The sequence below is a fragment of the Canis aureus genome, chromosome 27 (genome assembly GCF_053574225.1).
Source record: "Canis aureus isolate CA01 chromosome 27, VMU_Caureus_v.1.0, whole genome shotgun sequence".
Classification (NCBI taxonomy): domain Eukaryota; kingdom Metazoa; phylum Chordata; class Mammalia; order Carnivora; family Canidae; genus Canis; species Canis aureus.
The window spans coordinates 13,332,348-13,354,158 of record NC_135637.1 but is presented as its reverse complement, the minus strand read 5'-3'; the positions used below and the strand labels follow the sequence as shown (position 1 = coordinate 13,354,158).

Sequence of the window (21,811 nt, the reverse complement as noted above, 5' to 3'; positions counted from 1 at the left end):
GAGATAATATAATTTCCTGGCAGTTACTTCTCTTTCACTTCCTGGAGAACTTGGACATTTCAGCTGAGTACTTAAGTGTTTTAGGCACAAAGTGTTTTGGGGGAACACATGGCAACCATAGACAGAGTTTTTATGTGTTGCCCTCATTTGTTGTGTTTGATCACATTTTGTTGTTTGAGAAAGTCTGGGACTGGACCACAAGCAAACACGCCACCCTCTTCCTAGAGAAATGTGTCTGGGTAGGAATCAAGAACTCATTTTTTACAACTGAATGTCAACCTCTGTACCAACACTTCTGGTGTCTTCATCAGCAGATACTTGCTGGGAATCTCCTGTGTGCTGGATACTTTCCTGGGCCCTGGAGATGCCATGGGCATAGTGACATAAATAGTGACAAGTCTTCAGCCTTTGGGAAGCCCATCCTAGTGGTATCTGAAGCATAGGAAACTCTATAATCAAAAGCAGAATCGTAGAACTTCATGCACTTTCTGGAGAGTTCACAATAAGAGACTAATTATAGGGCTACCTATGCAAGCAGCGTGCCTGAAGCAGCCAGTGTGTGACTGCTGATGTGGTAGACATGCCCCTCTTGGTCTCTGAGCTACTACGCCCTCTTCAGTTGCCTCATATGAAAGCAGCTTGTCTTGTCTTAGCTTCTCACAAAAATGCCTTAGATACATAAAAGTAGCAGGGGGGACATAATGTGATTTAACAATGTACCTCTAGCTTATGTTGTGGGTTGGGTTTTATATTATTAAAACCATTTATAAATCTTCTGCAAACTTACTGAGAAAATACTGCCTTTTTACCTTTGTGCCATAAGTAATTTTACATGTGTCAAAGAGAAAAACTTGTATTTCTCTATTTTTAAAAAAAATCCTACCCATTGTTTTCCCTTTCTGTCTTGGCTTCCAGGAAAATAAAGGCTAAATTTAATGTGTAATTGTGGTAACTGGCTTAGACACTAGGTATTTTCTTCTTTTTTCTCTTTTTTAAGCATTTTTAAGTTTATTTATTCATGAGCGACACAAAGAGAGAGAGGCAGAGGCACAGCCAGAGGGAGAAGCAGGCTCCATGCAGGGAGCCTGATGTGGGACTTGATCCCGGATCCCAGGATCACGCCCTGAGCTGAAGGCAGACGTTCAACAGCTGAGCCACCCAGGCGTCCCTAGGCATTTTCTTCTGAATAGTTTGACTTCTCTTTTTAAAATTATTTCTTTTGTATTTATACTCAAGTACAATACATAACTTCATATCTTTTTCAGGATGTAAATAATGGCAAAAATAAAGAGGGTCAGGGATATGTGGCTCCATCACACTGGTTGCAGTTTGGAAGTTTATTTAGTAATCAGTAAATGAGAAAACAAAATGTTTCCTTCCTGTTCTCTGCCATAGGTGACGTGGCAGGAATTGGCTGGGAGAGAAGCGAGGGGACCCCACCTCCTCCAGGGCAGCCAGCCAAGGGCCGAGTGTACTTCACATACTGCGGGCAGCGTCTGTCTCCATATCTTGAAGACGTCTCTGGTGGGATGTGGCCTGTGGTTCACATTCAGAAGAAGGTAGGTTATCTTACTGGGAAGGAAAACAAATTCTCCTTAGTAATTTGGATAATGCTTAACCATGCTGGGGAGGGCAGTCTACTCAACTGAATCCACCATTCAAATGCTGATCTCACCTGGAGGCACTGTTCCAGACACACCCCATAATGTTTAGTCTGGTATCCTGTGGCTAAACTGACAATAAAATTAAGCTTCTCAGTATGATTGCAAACCATAGACTTTATGGAAACAGATCTGACCCATGTCCCCATTACCTTGAAGAAGCAATGCTTGAGCCAGGTCTAGACTATTAACTGGTCTCAACTTGGCAAAATTGGAGAAGAATGTCCTCAGTGAAGGGAGCAGCTTGTGTGGTGGCATCAGGCAGAAAGGAACAGTGTTACAAATAGGAAAGGTCACTGTCCAAGTAGCAAAGGGTTGGGAGAGTGAGATGGAGGGGAGGGGAGGCGGGCTGGCCTGTGCAGAGCTCTGTCTCAGCACCAGGGCTCTCAGTTAACATGAGCCACTCTGCCTTGTTCCAATGCTTTCCCAGAGCTGGGGCCTTCTTCTGGTTTGATGTTGAATAACATTCACCTTGGAGTGTTAAATAAATGAATAAACAAACCTAGCCCCTCTCAAATCCTTTACTTGATTACCTTCCCAGAACACCAAGACTCGTGCTAACTTTGGCTCCCGCCCATTCGCCTATGCTGAAGGGCAGGCCCACCGTAACGCTGCCGACCTGTGCACCGATCTGGCAGAAGAGATCAGCGCTAATTTTGAGGCGCTGCCCTTTGCCATGGCATCCGATAGTGACAACGACGCCGGCACCAGCATTGCATCAGACCCGGGCACTCATGGGCCACCTTGCCGCATTGCTGCTGTGGCTACTGCTCAGCAACGTAAGCCGCCTCCTCGCAGGGCCCCACTGCTTCCTGGGAATGCAGATGCTGCTAATTCAGAAGGCCATCCAACTTAGGCATACTGTAGTGCCCATGACTGTGGAGTAATGGGCCTGGTGCAAAGAAATTGGGGAGCAGAAGTGTGGCAGAGCAGAAAGTGCATTCCCCACATACAGGAAGCCTGCCATTACTCAGTGCGAGCAAAATATTGCCACATGGAAATGCAAGCCTGAAAGACCATCGCTTTTTATAAGATAGCTAAAAACCTCAGAATTTTATATGAAATCTTCTGTTTTTAAAATATTAATTTTTAAAATTATTTTAAAACTGAGGTCATTAAAAAAAAACCTGAGGTCATGAAAGAATAACGAAACACTAATTGTGGAATCTAGGTGGTAGGTATTAGGTATGCACTAAAAAAGCTTTCCTGATTATTTGAAAAATTTCATAATTGAATAAAACCAAGCTTCCTAAACTAAAGGCATGTGCAGACTTTAACTGGCCCTTGGGATATTGGTTTGCAAACTGTTCTAAGACTCTGTCTGCTTCTTTATCCTGATGAAGAACTTTTCCTAATTCTTCTCTGAATTAAATGAATCATATCCATAAAAAGGACTTTAGGTTTCAGGAGAATGATACATGATTGTTATCACATGGCTCTGCACTTCAAAATCCTTCAAAGTGCTAGGAGTCTTTCACACAAATAGATTCTGGTCTAAGGGGGAGAAGTTCATGATTTTCCTGGCCTTCTCTTGCCTAGAATTCACTGTCACTGTGCTTTGTTGCAGAATATGACAGTGACACTTCCTGTCATTACAAAGTAGAACTCAGCTATGAGAATTTCATAACCTCGGGCCCAGACCCCCACCCACCTCCCATCGCAGACGACGAAAGTGATGACGAGGACGATGACGATGTCCCCCAGGTATGAGGTCCACAGTGCTTGCACAGCTCCCTGGTGAGACGAGCCCACCAGGAATGATTTTGATCTGAGGGTGCAAAGCTGGAGTGGTTACACTTCTAGTTATAGTCACTGTGTTTGAATGGTAGCTCTGGAGCATTCATCTTTCAAACCACATATCAGTAGCAATATCTTCTGGACTCTTCTGCCTGGTACTGATCTGAGTGTGGGAGAAATGCAGTACCTTTAGTGATTCAGCAGGAAGGTTGGGGGCTGTGTGGAGTGCTTCTTTAGCTTTAGAGGGAAAGAAAGGGCTTGCTAGTCTGGCTATTGCCTGCCCTGATATCTGAGGATGTGTTTCTGAGAACTATAGGTCAGAGAAGGGCTGCCGACCACACAAAGCACTCCTTCTCTGTTCATGCATTTGCCTTCTCCTTCCAGGAGGACCACTACGCCCTGCTGGTGAAAGCATGGGAGACCAAGGTGTTTCCTACTATCCGAAGACGCTTCCGCAATGAGGCAGAACGGAAATCGGGCCTGGACCAGATAAAGGGTGCTTTACAACTAGGTCTGGTGCTTTACACTTTTCTTGGGAGCTACTTCACAACTTGAAGAGCTATGCTTATATTGAAACTCAAATGTAAATCAGAAAAGAAGGGCTCCCCTAGAGTCAGGCCAGACCTAGCCGTGTCCTTTACTTTTCAGTAAAAGCCAGGCTTTTACTGAACTCTGTGGTCTTCAGCTTTCATTGCCAGACTTTTGCTTGTCAACCTAACTCCATGTTTGGGTTGATGGGCTGCTGAAATTGTTGTACTGCAACCACTGGAAAGTTGAATGGCCTGATGGTTAAATAATTTGGGCTCTCAAGTCACAGCTATGCTACTTACTGTCTGTATGACCTGAGGACAGTTACTTAACCTTTCTGGTCTTTACTAGCCTTTAAAATGGAATCAGTGTTGGTGACCGCCTTATATGGGTATGAAAAATAAGTACTTTCATACAGGTAAAGGTCCTAGGAACAGTGCCTGGCACATAGTAGTGTTCAGTTAATATAGTTCTAGATGCCACCATGATAACAGTGATGGTGGGATTTTTTTCTTTCACTAGCATGATTCCTCTAGCAAAGAATAATGCAAAGTTTGACCCCAGATGGTGGACTGTTAGTGGGGTTTTTGTTGTTGTTTGTTTGTTTTTTTAAGATTTTCTTTATTTGAGAGAGAGAGAAAGAGAGCATGAGCAGATAGAAGGAGAAATAGACTCCCTGCTGAGCAGGGAGCCTGATGTGGGGCTTAATCCCAGGACCCCAGGATCATGACCTGAGCCAAAGGCAGACACTTAACCAACTGAGCCACCTAGGCCCCCTTGTTAGTGAGTCTTGAGTGCAGGCAGCTGATTTCTGTTTTGAGGATTTTCCTCATCTTGTGAAAATACCTGCTTTTCTTCCCTCGACATGGTGTTCTCAGGGATGGTATAAGAAGTTTCATTTTTGTCCTGTCAGCAGCATTGCTCCTCTTTTAGCTTGTTTGGAGATTAGGACCAATAAAGAGCAAAGCCCCCACATGACCTTTGTTTTTTGGCCAATTTATATTGAGTCCCAGATTTCCAGAATTACTTTTTTTCCCATGTTGGCACCAGGACTTGATCAGTATGTGTAAAGCTGGTTTTTATTTACTTATTTCCTTTCATGCTGTCTCTCCCCAAAGCTAAGACCTATGACAGTGGAATGGTCTTGTTTAAACTTAACCTTGTTTAATCCTAACCACGTCACACCTCCTATGACATGGTGGGATTGCTTCCTGCTTTTATCAGATTCTGGGTTCAGCTGCCAGTCCAATTCTGGGGCAGATCATTAGTAATTCTCCTTTACTCAGTTTGAGGCAGAGGGAGCAACATTAGGAAGTCCCTTGGCAGGAGTGCACTTGGGTGGTTGGGCGACCAGCAAAAAAGCCAAGCAGGTGTAGCTGAATAGGAGAGCATGAGGGAAAGGCAGCAGGACACGAGGCAAGGGGCAGGGACAAGCATTGGGTACATGAGGACTTTGGATTTTATTCTCTGCAAGATGGGAAGCCACTGGGAGGTGGTAAACAAAGGAGCAACATAATTCAGTGTAGTAGATCCCAGAGAATAAAAGAGAATTTGCTCTTCCCCATTTGTTTTCAACATCAGAGCTGAAATGCCCTTATGTGGTTTGTCAGAGTGCAGAACCGATCTTCTCTCATGCAGAAATGACTCTCACTTAATACGTGTAATGCCAGATGCACTGCCTCGAAGCACCTATGCAGCATTGATTTCAGTGTTGGGAGGGCTTCAATTCAGTGGCATCTCTTCAGCCATCCATTCATCCACTTACCCATCCCTGCAGTCAGCAAGCACCTCCCAGGTGTCAGGCCCCTGGCTAGGGAAACATTCAGTGATCAACAGCAGATGGCATGTGATCGGGGTTGTGCAGTACATCGAGAGGCCACAGCGTATGTAGCTAGGCCAGCCTGATCTAGTGTGGCTTCTTTGGCAACCTGCTATTTAAGTGAATATCTGGAGATAACTTAGTGACAGCTGGCTTACACTCAGAACAGTGAAGCGCCCAGGGGACTAGTGCCTCTTAGTACTTTGGAGAGAGTCAGAAAGGGGATAAAATTTACAGTGTGCAGATGGAAAGCTCTTGAGTATGATCACTGTTTGCTATGCCTTCATTTTGACATCAGTTCTGCTTCAATTTGGATTTCTTTTCATGTATCTTTTGATGCCAGAGCCACCCTCAATGTCTATGGCCAAGTGTGCCTTCTCCTCCTTTGCTCCCAGTTCAATTATGGGAAGGTATAGACAGCACAGCAGGAAATCTGATCATCCAAAAGTGGCCCCTGGGCCAGAGGCAGACTGATGATTCACCCAGAAGCGCCTCCTACCCCTGAGGTGGCCTCTTGCCAAGGCATTCTCTCAGGATCCGTCTGTGTACTATGACTAGTCATATGAACTATATTAATTTAAGCACAAAGCATTTACCTTTTGAATATAGTCTCCTTCAATATAGCAGTGGCAGAGGTGAAAAAGAGGATGGTGGGTGGCTCGTGGTCCCCAAAGAGCCACCTTGGTGAGGTGGATCAACCTCCTGTTGTCAGGTCCCCTAGGAAGGCTAATGAAACTGCCCCTGTGCTGAGTGTGCTTGAACTCGGCAATCTCCTCATGCTCCTGTATTCCTGCTAAGGAGACAGCAGAGAATTTTTTTCTCCCCTCCCCAATTCCTTTGGAAAATGTTGCAAAGATGCTTTTTCCATCATCTTCCAGTTTCAGGCCACATTTCTGGTCTGTTCTGACAGTTCTTTCTCTAGGCATCCTTGTATGATTAGCAGCCCTCTCCTCCTAAAGTATGCTTCGAAAATCACCACACCTTCTCCCTCCAGCAAGGCTGGCAAATGAAGGAGTGGGAGACCAGTGTGAGGAAGATCAGCCCGTGCGAGTGTACCTGTGGCCACACCCATGTCTGCTCCCAGGCTTCCCAAGCCAAGTGAGAGCCTAGGCAGTGCTGGCAGATGGAGACGCTGCTTCCCATGTCTCTGTACACCCCACAGTGCCCTCTCCTCAGGGCTTTGGACATTCTTTGACTGCATTTATTAATGAATAGTGGTAGTTGCTGGTGAACTCAATGATGTGTTCTCTCCCTGGGAAGGAAGAACATGGCAGATTCTGGTACTGAGTAGGGGAAGTTGGTGGAGCTCTGTCTGAAGCAGCAGATGTTTGCTGTAAAAAGTCACACAGTACAAAAATGTACAAAGTAAGAAGCAGCCTTTCCCTCACTTCTTACTCTCCACTTGTCCTCTACTTGGTTCTTTTGACTCAACTGAAATGATTACATAATAATGTCCCATGATTTTTAGCCATTCTGTATTGATGAGTACCTTCATTATTTCCATTTTGGGATTTCTCCAGAGTGCTGCAAAGAGTGTTCTTATATCTTTATACACTTATATCTTTACACACTCATGCTTGTGTTTCTATAGGAGAAGTTTGAGCACTTCCTACAAGTAGGGCATTGAGTGTGTTAAACTTGCTAGATGCCCCATAATTACCTTCCCCAAAAAGCTATGTACTCCCATGGCTGGTGTTTGAGAGATTCTCTTATATTTTCTTTCTCATTATGACTCAGTGTTATGGCTGATCCAAAGACCTTGTACTCTTCGGAGAGTTACCAGCCTGGTTATGTTTTTTAGGCATGGTGGACATTGCCCGACAGACAGTTGAATTTCTCTACGAGGAGAATGGTGGCATCCCAAGAGACCTGTATCTTCCTACCATTGAAGACATTAAAGATGAAGCAAACAAGTTCACAATTGATAAAGTTCGAAAAGGTTCTGCTTACCCTCTTACTTCATCTGTGAAGCTTCCTATGGGATGAGAAGTTGGGTTTTCACTTGAGTGTGAGCAGAGCAACTGCTAGCTCCTATGGGCTGACTCTCCTTTTTCGGAGTGACAGGACCTCTCACAGCCTCTCCTCTGTGAGGCCCTAAAGCTTCCTGTTGGTCTGGCCTCTGGTGGCCTCCTGTACATTCCCCGAACTCCCTAGCATGCACAGAGTGAGACAGGGCACCTGTGCAGAGGGAGAAGTGGAGCATGGGTGGAGGCTTCCAGATAGGCCTACCAGCCTTAGTCATGGCTGCTGAGCTATAATCATGAATGTGTGACTGCACTCTACTTTTTAGAATTTTAATAGAACACATTTATTCTTTTGATAAAATCTATTGTGTATTTTGAGGAAATGAAAACACAGAAAAGCACAAAAAAGAAAAATGGAAACCACTCATTATTAGACTTTCACAAAAATATGAGAATGTCAGGAACAGAGGAATATATATTTTCTTTCTCTTTTTTAGATATGATTTACATTTTACATTTCGATATAATCTACACTTACCATGAAATTCACCCTTTCAAAGTATACAATTCAGTTTTTAGTATATTCTTAAAGTTGTACAGCCACCAAACCATTGCCTCTAATTCCAGGACACTTTCAGCCTCCAAAAAGAAATCCTATACCCCCATCATTTCCTGTTTCTCCTTCCCTTGAGCCTCATTAATTTACTTTTTGTAGATATAGGTTTGCCTCTTCTGGACATTTCCTATAGATGGAATCATACAACATGTGGTTTTTTTTGTGTCTGGCCTCTTTCATATAGCACAGTTTTTCAAAGTTTATCCACGTTGTAGCATGTGTTAGTACTTTATTCCTTTTTATGGCAAAATAATATTCCATTGTGTGGATAATACCCCATTTTTTTAATCCACTCATCAAATGATGAACACTTGGGTTGTTTCTAACTGTTGGCTACTAGAAGTAATGCTGCTCTGAACATTTGTGTTCAGGTTTTTGTGCAGACATGTGTTTTCATTTCTCTTGGGTAGATATGTAGGAGTGGGATTGCTGGGTCCTATGATAAGTTGAACTTCTTAAGGAACTGCCAGAGGATTTTCCAAAGTGACTGCACCATTTTACATTCCCACTAGAAATATACAAGGCTTCCAGTTTCTCCACATCCTTGCCAACACTTAATACGGCCTATAGTTTAGATTATAGCTATCCTAGTGGATGTGAAGTAGTGTCTCATTGTGGCTTGGTCTTCTGTCTCTCTAATAACATGGAATATCTTTTCATCTGTATCTTCATTTTCCTTTGGAGAAATGTTTATTTGAATTCCTTGTCAATTTTTTAGTTGGCTTATTTATTTTTTATTATAGTAATTCTTACAACATTTAGTTGTATGATCTTCAAGACTGAGCTTTATACCTTTTTAGTTACAACTAAACTAAGATATTGTTAGATGCTATAGAGCTATTTTCAGCCCTAAAATACAGGGTCCCAAAATAATAATGGTACTTGCTTCTGAAAAACCTTCTCCCTCTGCCCTCCTCAGGTCTCACCGTAGTAACCCGCTCTCCAGACAGCAACAATGTAGCCAGCAGTACAGTGGGAACTGCTCTGCCAAAATTCGCCATCCGGGGGATGCTAAAAACCTTTGGGCTTCATGGAGTTGTCTTAGATGTTGATTCAGTGAGTAAACAACCTTTTATATACATGGAAACTTTCATGCCCAGATGCCATGTGCCTTAAAAAACAATCATGCTGGGGTGCCCGGTTGGCTTAGTTGGATAAGTGTCTGCTTTCAGTTCAGGTCATGATCCCAGGGTCTTGGGATTGAGGCCCAATCCAGCTCCCTGCTCAGCGTGGTTTGCTTGTCCCTGTCCCTCTGCCCCTGCCCCCACCCATGCTTGTGGACCCATGCTCTCTCCCTCTCTCAAATTAAAAAAAAAAAAAAGTTTTAAAAAACTCATAATCATGCGGATGGATTCCTCCTCAGACTAGGGATGAGGGAAGTGAGCTGAATGCTCACACCAGATGGCTCACCTGAGGTTTTCTCATGGGCCCAGATCAGGGCTGATGATAAGCTCTTTTTTTTAAATTAATTAATTAATTAATTAATTTATGATAGTCACACACACACACACAGAGAGAGAGAGAGAGAGAGGCAGAGACATAGGCAGAGGGAGAAGCAGGCTTCATCACCGGGAGCCCGACGTGGGGTTCAATCCCGGGTCTCCAGGATGGCGCCCTGGGCCAAAGGCAGGCGCCAAACCGCTGCGCCACCCAGGGATTCCCTGATGATAAGCTCTTAATGCTCAGTGCTGTCAGCCCCTTCAGACCACGCTGCCTCTGCCATCATTTTGTCAGCCATGTTCAAACTGTCCCTACCTTCTACCCACCCAAGTCCCGGGGACATTCTCCCATGGTCCTTAATAAATGGATCATCTGTCTTTGTCACGACTGTTACAGACACAAGTCAAAGAAATAGTTTTTTAATTTTGATCATATCATCTCACTGGTTCTTTCAGCCTCCGTTTCCCAGTATGCAACATGAGTGTATGAAACCCATGGGCTTCTCAGCAGGGATAGGGACCGTGAGTGGGGAAGAAGGAACAGAAGATGAGTGTTGGGAAAGCCAAAGCTTTCTTTTGAAAACAGTGTCCTGTGTGAAAGTGATGACTGCGATCGAAAGATCGCATGTACATGCTGGCATTTGAGATGTTTCCCATGCAAGAAAAACTGATAACACATAGTTCAAGCCTAAGAGTCTCTGATGAAAAAGGATCTATCACCACGTAGATAAGCTAGAATCTAGATAGAGGGACTCCTGGCTGGCTCAGTGGTTAAGCATCTGTCTTTGGCTCAGGTTGTGATACTGGGGTCCTGGGATCAGGTCCCACATTGGGCTCCCCACAGGGAGCCTGCTTCTCCCTCTGCCTGTGTCTCTATCTCTGTGTGGGTGTATCTCATGAATAAATAAATAAAATCTTTAAAAATAAAAAAAAAGGAAAAGAAAGAATCTAGATAGAGATACAGAAATAGGTAATGTTAGGTACCATTAATGTTTTGAAATGGGAAGTTTACATTATTACTGACTCTATTTTACCCGAACTTAATTACAAATCATTATCATTAAATTTTTTAAAGATGTATTTATTTGAGAGAGAGCACACATGAGCAGCAGGAAGAAGAAGAGGGAGAGGGAGAGAATCTCAAGCAGACTATTTGCTGAGCACAGAGCACGACATGGAGCTGAGATCATGAACCTGAGCCAGAACCAAGAGTCAGCACTCAACCAACTGAGCCACCCAGGCGCCCCCAGAATTATTAAATATTTAGAGAGGCTATTGACTGGTGGTTTACTAAGGTAAAGGTCCAAGTAGGAAATTCCATCAGTAATACTATTAATCTCCCACTGCCTTCTGATACAACCTTCTGATTCTAGTTGTCAGAAAATATATAACCGACTGTGTTTTTCAGCAGTTGGAAATATGTGCAAGTATAAATTAGAAAAATAAAAATTTTGTTAAAATAATAATTCTGTTATTTCTCAAGTAGAGTCTTTTTTGTTTTAATAATAATCCCTAAACAAAACCTACATTCGTATTTGAATCCAAAGCTTATATGCATGAGTTTACTTTTTATTTTCGTGCAATGAAATAGAGCTATCAGATTCTCTGCTTTTCCAAAATTATTATTTTTTAAAAGATTTATTTATTTGAGAAGAGAGCATGAGTGGGGGGGGCACCTAGGAGGGAAGGAGGAAGAGCGAGAGAGAAAAGCAGACTCCCCACTAAGCACAGAACTCCACACGGAGCTCAATCCCACGACTCTGAGATCATGATCCAAGCCCAAATCATGAGTTGGATGCCCAGCCACTGAGCCACCCAGGTGCCCCATGCTTTTACAGAATTATCAACATAAAACCAACATAAAATAATATGCACCAAATTATTGAAATATAACACTGTTGTCTTTAAATTTCTTTTTTTTATTAGAGTCGGGGGGGGAGGGCCAGAGGGAAAGAGAATCTTAAGCAGGCTCCATACCCACCGCGGAGCCAATGAAGGCTCAATCCCACAGCCCTGAGATCATGACCTGAGCCAAAACTGGAGGCAGACACTTAACCAGCTGAGCCACCCAGGGATCCCTGTGTTTAAATTTGTAATTCATGATTATATACCAGTTGAAATTTGAAAACCAGTATGAAAAAACTAAACACGCTGTTAATACTAACCAGATGTCTTTGACCTTTTAGAGACTCAGTGACATGAAACTAATACTTATTACTGTAATCTATATATGTATTTTAAAACTTGAGGGGGAAAAGTCAGTGCTCAAAAAAATCAAACAGGCCTTTCCTTTAACTGTTGTAGGTAAACGAATTGGTGCAGGTAGAAACATACCTCCGAAGTGAAGGTGTACTGGTCCGATACTGGTATCCCATTGATATGCTGGAAAGGCCCCCAGCAGGCTACCGAAGAACGGCCACCAATGGGCTGGTCACACTCGACAATACCAACCTTCAAATACACAGGTAGAATTAAGCCCTTTTTTCTACTGGATCACAGAAATTCACTTATCATATTTTACCACAAGAACTTTTCATCATAAATAAGCTTTTCCTTCAAAGCTAAGAGAAAGAGAGAAGGAAGCTTGTGACAGCAAAATTGCAGGAGTTGGGAAGAAATGTTGTAGGATCTGGTGTTAACCTGGACTATGCCACAGGCACTCAGCTGTGAGCCGGCAGCAGGGGCAGGGAGGGGATGGTATTGAGGAGTAGCTGGAGATTGGAAGAATGTGGAAAAGTTATCAAGAGCAAAGCCAGCCCAGTAGAGAGAACTAAGAGGATGTCCAGGCCCCACGTGAGCAGCCAGCTCATTTGTCCGTTAAGCTAGCCAGGTGTTTTCTTTCTGAATGCATGCACTGTGCCTAGCACTGGGTGGAGGTCACCAAGGAAACATGGGCTTGCCCTCAGTAAGTTGTCTCTCTCTGCTAATTCAAACCTTCTATGGCTTTCCATTTCCCCTGGAGTAGAATCCAAACCATTAACCTGGCTCACAAAACCCATACAAGGGCCCCAAAGTCTCTGCTGTTCCATGTACTCTGTCAGCAGTGCTAGCCTTTTGGGGTGTCTCAGACACACTTGTGTCCTCCACAGTGTCTCTACATGTGCTCTTCCCTCAGTCTGGGGTGCTTTGCCTAGAACTTTGCGTGGCCGTCTCTTTCTTGTCATTCGGATCTCAGTATGTCGCCTTTCCAAAGAGGCTTTGCCTCACTATCTAAAGTAAACATGAAGTCACATGTTGTCAAAGCACTGCATCTTACTTCCTTTCCAGGACCTGATGTTTTTGCCTGTTAGTTTGGTTTAACTTATTGTGTTGTGTTTCCTCCTCCTCGGCTGTGAGGCTCTGAAAAGCAGAGGCTTTGTCTCTTTGCTAGGGCTCCCAGTGTCTAATCTGGACCCTGGCTCACACTGAAAACTCAAAATATCTGTTGAAAAGGATCCCAAAACATATATACTTAAATATCAATATGATAGTCTTAAAAGCTTTTAAAGCTTTATTTCATAAGTCAGTTGTATTTTTGGCAAATGTTTCTGATAGATGTAACTTAATGGCCTTTGACTAGCAACTGAACGAGAAGGCAAGAAAGTGCTTTGTAAGGTTACAGTCAGGCTACAGGTGTAGGACATTTATTCTCAGTATTGTGGAGATTTCAGTATCAAGAGAACTAGCAAATATGCCACATGGGTTTCTTTTTTTTTTAATTTTTATTTATTTATGATAGTCACAGAGAGAGAGAGAGAGAGAGAGAGAGAGAGAGAGAGAGAGAGACATAGGCAGAGGGAGAAGCAGGCTCCATGCACCGGGATCCTGACGTGGGATTCGATCCCGGGTCTCCAGGATCGCGCCCTGGGCCAAAGGCAGGCGCTAAACCGCTGCGCCACCCAGGGATCCCGCCACATGGGTTTCATTGATTAATAAAGTGACTGAATTTCTGGGATGTTCATCAGAGGTATGCTCTAAGGCACTCACATGGCTTAGAAAAAGCAGAAGAGGGCTCAGCTGTGACTTCAGAGACATTAGCAGTCTGCAGGAGCTGCTGGGCAGAGCCAAAATAATCTCCCTGCCAACTGCAGCCTCTGAAATCTGAAGGGAAAGCTGTGGGGAGTCAGTAACGGCTTTCAGCTTGCATATTCAGACCTCCTCTGTTTTACTGCCTCGCCTGTTCTGAGCTGTGCTAGTGCCACCAACAAATGGACTTCCGCAGAAGGAGGAAGGTAGAGGTGGTTTGTTTTAAAGTCTGGCAAAAGAATATTAGAGACCAGTGGAGATGAGAAATAAACCACCTAAATGCAGCATCTTAGCTGTGTTAGTTTTCTTAGCTGTACAAACTCATCAAATCTTATGTGGCTTCTTTAATTGCCGTTATGCCCAAATGTGAGTTATGATAGACCAGCGGTAAATTTAATTCAAATCAGTAGGTGATACAGAATGAGCCCTTATGGCTCCAAGTGGCTTTTAAACCTAGACTTTTTAGAGACAATAGGGCTGCTTCTAACTTGATTTTTTAGTTAGGTGGTTAATATCAGGAGAATTTTTGATAATGGTGATTAGCTTAAAGAAATACAGGGAGCCTCCCCTATGCTTAGTATTAGATTATTTGCCAAGACATGTGATTCTAAATGAGACTTGCTTAGCCACTAATGAGCTGTTATTCAAGGCAAATGCCAGTGACTTCAGAAATCATATAAAGAGTGTTCACAGAGCATTTTTTATAACAGCTGCAGTGAGCTATAGTTCACATACTGTGAACCCATTTAAAGTCTGCAAGTCAGTGGTGTTTAGTATGTTTACAGAAGTGTGCAGTACTCACCACAATCACTTTTAAAACCTTTTCATAACCCAAAGGAGAAACTCCATGCCCATTCTCTCTTCCAGCTCAACTTTCTTCCATTTCTATGGATTTGCTTGATTCTGGAGTCTGTGAAATGTAATAACATACTGTGTGGTGCTTTGCGTCTGGCCTTTTTCTCTTGGCATGGTGTCGTCAAGGTTGATCCACATCGTAGCAGGTGTCAGTGCTTTATCCACTGTGTGGATTTACTGTTCTTCACTTGATGGACATTTGGGTTGTTTCCCTTTTTTGGCTACTCTAAGTAGTGCTCATGTAAACATACATGTAGAAGTTTTTGTGTGGACCTCTATTTTCATTCCTTTTTTCCACAGTGATTTTTGAGTAGAGAAAATCCAAACATGCTTAAATATGACTATTTAAGACACAAATGACTAGCTTGGTGTACAGAAGCCAAGACTGGAAGAGTGGCCTTGCAACCCAGCCCCGGCACTCAGTGCTTCTCCCACTTTCCTCGTAGAGAGCTGCTTCGGTGCGAGGCGGCGCTGGCCAGGCTGTACTGCCGTATGGCCCTGCTCAACATCTTTGCCCCGAAGCTGCCACACTTGTTCACCCGCCTCTTTCACATCCCTGCCATCCGGGATATCACCCTGGAGCACCTGCAGCTGCTCTCCAATCAGCTCCTGGCTCCTCCCCTCCCAGGTGAGCCTTAGCTTCCAGCCATACCTGGTGATACCAGCTCAGGGTGGGATAATCCTGAAAGTGAGCTGGCCCTAGGCAGGAGACTGGGAGGGTGATGGACCTGCTCTCCACTCTCCATGTGGTGCAGGGCCTCCAGATTAGTACAGATAAACAGCTCTGAAAAGTCTCAATGATTTGGGCTCTGCTTGCTCACTTTGAAAAATGGAAGTAAACTATATGACCTGTTTAGTCCTTGACTTGTTAAGCACTCATTGAGCTTCCTGACCAAATTGTGGATCAAGGAAAATTAAGCATCACTTAGGAAGTCCTGTCACTGTACAATTCTCACAGACATTCTCACAGGCATTGTTTAGAAACGAAAATGTTCTTTTTAACAAGCTCCTCCACAGCAGACTTTACTGGTTCATTGTGACCTCCGGTGGAGCTGTTTCAATGGGCCAGGTTGTGTGTATCTGCTAAGCTTGGAGCCCTTGGCAAGGCCCGATGCTGTGTGTTTGCTCCCTGGCAAATGCTAAATGGTGAAGCTACTTAGCCCAGTCCAGGACCCTCTGTCTTCCCCCAGCACCTCAGCCTTTGCCTGCTCATTTTGGCCTCCCAGAAACGAAGATAGGCCTAGCAGGCATCTCCCAGCTGTGGGCTCCCAGCCAGTGTGTGTGTGTGCTGGGGTCCCCAGACCCACCCCAAGAACACAGAGGCTCTAAAACATCTGGAAAGCTTTAAAGTGTGTGTGGAAGAAACTTTGTTGTAATGACCTAACACTTGCTTTACAGACTCCCCAGCAGTTCCTTGGGGGAGCCTTGGGGTGGGCCAGGACACATGAAGTCAGGCTATGGGAACCCCTGCATCTAAGCAGCTCCACTTCTGTTTAAGAAACTTACTTACAAAAAAAGAAAAGAAAAAGAAAGAAAGAAAGAAAGAAACAAACAAACAAACAAACAAACTTGCTCCTCCACTTCAGATTTGATTTTAGGAAACAGTTTTGTTGCTTAAAAGAAAGGAAAACTTTAGACCACTGATGTGAACCCCTTCTTCTAACCTGACAGTCCATAGGATCTGATTGGTAATGTCTTATCCGAGACATTGTGTCTGAGCTACCCTGTCTTGGTTAACTGGGCAGGCTGCTCATTGTTACCCAGGCTCTACCCGCCATTGGCTTCTGTTCTGGTGAACTTAGATTTTCTTCCCTGACCCCAGATGGCACCATCAGCTCCAGCTCCATCCTCTTGGCACAGTCTCTGCACCATTGCGTCCACTCCCAGAACTGCTCAGCCACAGACCTCTTCTACCAGGGCAGCTCCCAGACAGTAAGAGAGTGGCTCAATGTGGCCATCACCCGGACTCTGCATCAGGGTGAGGAGAGCCTGTTGGAGCTGACGAAACAGATCTGCTCCTTCCTCCAGGTAGAAGTCTAAAGCTCTAAGTTCCCTGAATTGGGGTTATAATTCTTAATCAGAAGTCTTATTGGCTTACTAAAAATAACACTCTCTCTTCCCCAAATCTGCCCCCTCCCCAAACCAGTCTCCTTTTCCTCAAGGCTTTCTCCCTTGTCCCATCCATAGTGGCCTTTCTCCCCGAGGGCTTTCTTGTCCCACTGAGCCTGTGACTGCATATGCATTGGCTCCATCCTTTGCCTGGGAGTTGGGGAGGATGATACGCTCTCTTGTGTGTAGCCCATGGCTTTCCTTGTTAACTCTCTTTGCAGACAGCACCTGAGCAGTTCCCCTCTGAAGAGTTCCCAATTTCGGAGTCCAAAGTCAACATGGATGTTAATTTCCCTGGGGCGGCTTTTGTTGTCGTGTCTTGCAAAGAAAGTCAGTCTGGATTCCGTAAAGAGTAAGTTGCCCATTCTCCAGGAGAGCTGGTGGGAGAAAAAAGAAAACTGGAGTCTGGTGAAACTGACAGGAGAAAAACTCAAATTGTTTTTACTCTTTCACATGTACTTAATTTGAAATAGTCTATAGTTCTTCTCATATTTCCGCGTTTGGGAAATTCACCCTTATACAGAATGACCCTCTAAGGTGTGGTGGAAATGACCTCCAAATGCCCAGTTCTTACCCTCCATTTCATCCCTGGCATATGCGGCCGGGCTCTGCTGACCCTCCCTTTCGCCTCCACAGCTCCTCCCTGTACAAGGCGCCGTGGGCGCGGGTGCTCGTGTACGGGCTGGGCCACAAAGTCAAGCGAAATGGTCAGCTAAACCTGATCGAGGCTGTCTGTTATCCACGGGATGCGTCTCCGGCCAACACTGGCCTTACACCGCCGCCTACCGCCAACCAGTACCCCTCTGTGATCCTCTCCACAGACAAGGTCCACATCAAACTAGGTATGTCTCTGAGTTAGTGCTTGATAAGAACAGCATGAAGTCATTTTTTGCTTTCCTTCTTTTTGACAATAGAAAGGACTTTGTACCTTGCTGTGTTCCAGTTTCTGGCCAGTAAAGAACAAGAGGTGCTCAGGACAGTGTACTTTAGGGGCAGGAGATGAAATATGATTTTCTTGCCTGGGGCAGGCCTGGCAGATGCTGCTTAGACTTCAGTGGGGATTTCCTTCCCTCCCCTCCCCTCCCCTCCCCTCCCCTCCCCTCCCCTCCCCTCCCCTCCCCTTCCCTTCCCTTTCCTTTCCTTTCCTTTCCTTTCCTAGCGTGCGCTCTGTGGAATGACCTGAACAGAGTGGTCATGTAGCTGCCCTAATTCCAGTGGCCTTCCTCCAGCGTTCATTAAAATTTAATTCTCTCAGGTGTGGGTGGCTCCCTGGGGTGCAGGTAAACATCCTGGTGGCCAGGGGAGCAGGCCCAGTTGGTCTTGTCTTCCTGGCATTCTTTGCTAAGCCTGCGCAAGTTTATGTGGGGGCTCCCCCTCTGCTGACCCCTGCTTGTGTGCCCCACGCCCTGGTGCCAGCTGACTGTTTCTGAGAGAACACAAGGAGGCAAGGAAAACCTGGTCAGACTTCCACTGCGCTTCCTTGTCGTGTTTGACGAGAAAGGATGGATCCATGTTCATTAGAGACAAATATAAATTTATTTGACCTCTGGGGAAAAACAAACAAAAAACCACTTTGATGATATCTTTTCATTAGGGCTGATTTATAGTGCTTTGCCTTTACTAGCTGTTCTTTAAACTTTATAATTAAATAAGCAGAAGATCTTTATCTTCTCACTCCCCAGTTATCACAAGATAAACGTTCACCCCAAAATGCAGGCCAGTCCAACATGGTTCCTCCTGACTTGTCCCAAGATCCCCAGACCCCTAATGGCCTAACTTATGTCTGATCAGAGCTTGCAGTGGGCCTTGGGGTGTGGTGCAGGATGTGGTGGAGGGTGGATGTCAAGCCTTGGGGTCTTTTCCCTCTCACTGTAGCATCTCTGGCCAGATTTAGGCCGTGCAGTGACACAAGGTAATGAGGAAGAATCCAAGCTGAGGAGTCTGGTAGCGCTAGTCTACTCTGTAACCTGATACAAGTTTATTGGTCTCATGGGATTGCAGCCACACCCCAGCTGCAATCCAGGTGATTAATAAACAGCTGATTATTCCTTTACCAAGCCAGGAATATTCTAATGAAGCATCTTTAAGGTCTGATTTAGTATTTCCATGCTGACTTATTAGGCTGGCCAGTATCTAAGCAGCTAGTGAGTATTTATCCTCCCTATTCTCGTCTCTGCCCGTTGTCCCCTCATTCCACCGATAAATGGACTTTGGAGGGATGGCCTCTGACTTCTCCGGCACCTGCAGCGGACTCTATGTGGGGGTTATGTTTCCTTTCGCCTCCAGCAGATGAGCAAGTTGGCTTTCCTTCCAGCTCTGTTCTTCCACACACACCTGGTGGGTCCCTTTCTTAGGCTTATTTTGATCAGGTGCTGCCAATTACGAGACTTCTTCCTTGGCCTCTCTTCTAGGGGTGTCTCCACCTCCTGGAGCTGTGCTAGTGTTGCATTCTCTGCCCCTGGAGTTCCCTCTGGCTATGGCCTTCACGGAACAGCTGCTGTCCTGGAGGTCAGAGGATGGTGAAGGGAGATCCGAAGATGAGCCCGACACCATCCCCACATCTGTCCTCCTGCAAGTTGTGGAGCTGCTGGGTAAGGCTTACCTTCCTCCCACACTGGGGCTGGGAGAGCTAGCTCAGTGCCTGAGGAAGGGGCTTGTCACTGGTGGTCTCTTGTTAGGTGGGTGTCATTTGAAAAGGGCTTATGGAGTTGACAGTCATATAGAGCCTAGCCTTCTTGGTTTTTTGAAGATTTATTTATTTATTTTGAGAGAGAGAGAGAGCACATAGGAGGGGGAAGGGATGAGTGTCTCAAGCAGATTCTGCACAGAGCCCAACATAGGGCTTGATCTCACAACCCTGAGAGTCAGACACTTAGCTGACTGTGTCCCGACAGACGTCCCTGCAATCTCACCTTCTACATACATGACAGTGCAGGGTATTATTATTTTGAGGGGTGACAACTAATCATGAAAATTAGATTATTTTTATCATACTTTAAAACATGAATATGTGCCATTTTCATAACTTTGGAGATGAAAGGTGGTGTAGGAGTAAATAATGTTGCAGGATCAAACATTATAACTTCATAGTTCCTGAAAGGTTAAAAGGGGTTGCATTTTGGTAAAATTCAATAGAAAGGTAAACTTCAGAGTTGTGTATTTTTCCATATGTAAATTCACCTCAAATTCTACATAAATATTGAACTTCATTAGTGATATATCTGCCTAAGTGTTCAGGGATAAAACAGACTAACGTCTGCAACTTATTTTGAAATAACTACCAGATGAGTTTCTGGGTGAATAGAGGGGTAGATAGGTAGCTACATAAGAGCAAATACTGCAGAGTGTTACTGGGAGAACCTGGTGGTGTATGCACAGGTGTTTACTGTATAAGTAGCTCAACTTCCCTATACTTTTGAAATTATTTATGATGTAGGAGGGAAAAAGTCCTCTTGCATGCCCTCAGGGGTCAGACAGATGATGTCAGTGGGGGACATGAGAGTGGGCCAGAGCACCTCATGCTCTGCCAGTCTCTGAGCCCTGTCACTCATTGCTACATGAGAAGGTGACCCCGATCCTGCCAGCTATTATTATATTTTATTTCAAGAAAAGCCAGTAATGTAGATATTGATGTGAATTTCCCAGTTTTTCAATGTTGGCAACTAAATTTTTTTTTTTGGTAAGATTTTATTTATTTGACAGAGAGGGAGACAGCACAAGCAGGGGGAGTGGCAGAGCGAGAGGGAGAAGCAGGGAGCCTGATGCGGGGCTCAGTCCCAGGACCCCGGGATCTTATGACATGAGCCGAAGGCAGATGCTTAACCAACTGAGCCACCCAGGCACCTTTCAAATTCCTTAAAATACTTTGGGGCATAGGATCAAGGAAGGTGAGCAGGAAACCACCATGAGAAGGAGAGGTCTGTGGGCAGTCTCCACTCACGGCTGCCATTTGCAATCTGGGTGGAGGATAATTCTCTCTAAGGCTGTCCTCTTACAGAGGTGGCAAAAAGCAGAGGAAGGACGATGGCGAGGAGGTCACATGAGCATCTGAAGGGGTGCCCCTGAGGCCCGTAGGCACTTGCTTGTTCTCTGTGAATGGTTTCCTGGGACCCCACGTGGCATGACCAGCATGAGTTTATTTTCAGTTAAGTTACAAAGCAGCATCACCCCTAGGAGATCAGGCAGCTTAATGTGAATTTAAGATGCACATCTGACACGAAGGGGATCTTGGAACAAACCTGTGACCCATCTTCTTGTGCTAGACCCTGTTTCCTGAACTTCAGTCCTCCTCATTACAATCTTTATGTGATTGCCATGCCTACGAATTGTGCCTGTTGGTATTTATTGTTTTGGTTTTTTGGCAATCAGCTCTTTTCTCCTTTTTTTAAACTTTAATTTTAAAGGAAACTTTATGTTGCCACTTTAAATGAAAAATTAGTATCCTTTGCCATAATTAGAAGGTTTACTATAAAATAGTTTCCATTAGGAAATTTGACCATTGTTGCCTGTCAGAGGCTCTGGGTCTGTGGCGCATTCTCTATGAAAGATACACTTCCTGCAGTAAGACTTTCTTGTGGACAAAATCAGGACTGGAAGGGGAGTAAGGAAGGAATACCTTCGGGTGCCTGGGTGACTTAGTTGGTTAAGTGTCTGCCTTTGGCTCAGGTCATGATCCCAGGGTCCTGGGATTGAGCCACACGTTGGGCTCCCTGCTTAGCAGGGGTTCTGCTTCTTCCCTCCCTGCTCGTTCTCTCTCTCTCTCTCTCTCTCTTTCTCAAATAAATAAATAAAATCTTAAACAAAAATAAAAGGAATATCTCGTCAGTTTGTTGTTCTGGGTTGTCTGATAAAATTGGATTGTGTGTCCCCAATAGTAAGCATCTCATGATTTGGGAAGTACTATTCTTGTGACTTGTCACCAACTCATTTGATAAACCTTATGAGAAAGAAAGAAATATTTTTTGGTGTGAGCCATAGAACCCAGCTCTGTGCAATCATGTGGCATAGGGGTTAAGACCATAGACTCTGGGGGCCATCAACCAGGTTTCAGCTCTTTGAGCCTCTGTTTTTTCATCTGT

General features: G+C 44.6%; 1 protein-coding gene across 7 annotated transcripts in view; it reads left to right on the top strand.

Moving 5' to 3' along the window:
- The window catches only part of HECTD4 (HECT domain E3 ubiquitin protein ligase 4), a 188,764-nt gene that overhangs the window by 144,751 nt on the left and 22,202 nt on the right, over positions 1-21,811 (top strand). For all 7 annotated transcript variants that reach the window (XM_077875703.1, XM_077875698.1, XM_077875701.1 and 4 more), the window contains 12 exons: positions 1,396-1,559; positions 2,203-2,440; positions 3,229-3,365; positions 3,783-3,909; positions 7,547-7,684; positions 9,245-9,381; positions 12,069-12,229; positions 15,071-15,252; positions 16,447-16,652; positions 16,955-17,085; positions 17,370-17,575; positions 19,145-19,324. In XM_077875703.1, coding sequence (XP_077731829.1) covers positions 1,396-1,559; positions 2,203-2,440; positions 3,229-3,365; positions 3,783-3,909; positions 7,547-7,684; positions 9,245-9,381; positions 12,069-12,229; positions 15,071-15,252; positions 16,447-16,652; positions 16,955-17,085; positions 17,370-17,575; positions 19,145-19,324 — 2,007 coding nt within the window. The remainder of the gene's footprint in view (positions 1-1,395; positions 1,560-2,202; positions 2,441-3,228; positions 3,366-3,782; positions 3,910-7,546; positions 7,685-9,244; positions 9,382-12,068; positions 12,230-15,070; positions 15,253-16,446; positions 16,653-16,954; positions 17,086-17,369; positions 17,576-19,144; positions 19,325-21,811) is intronic.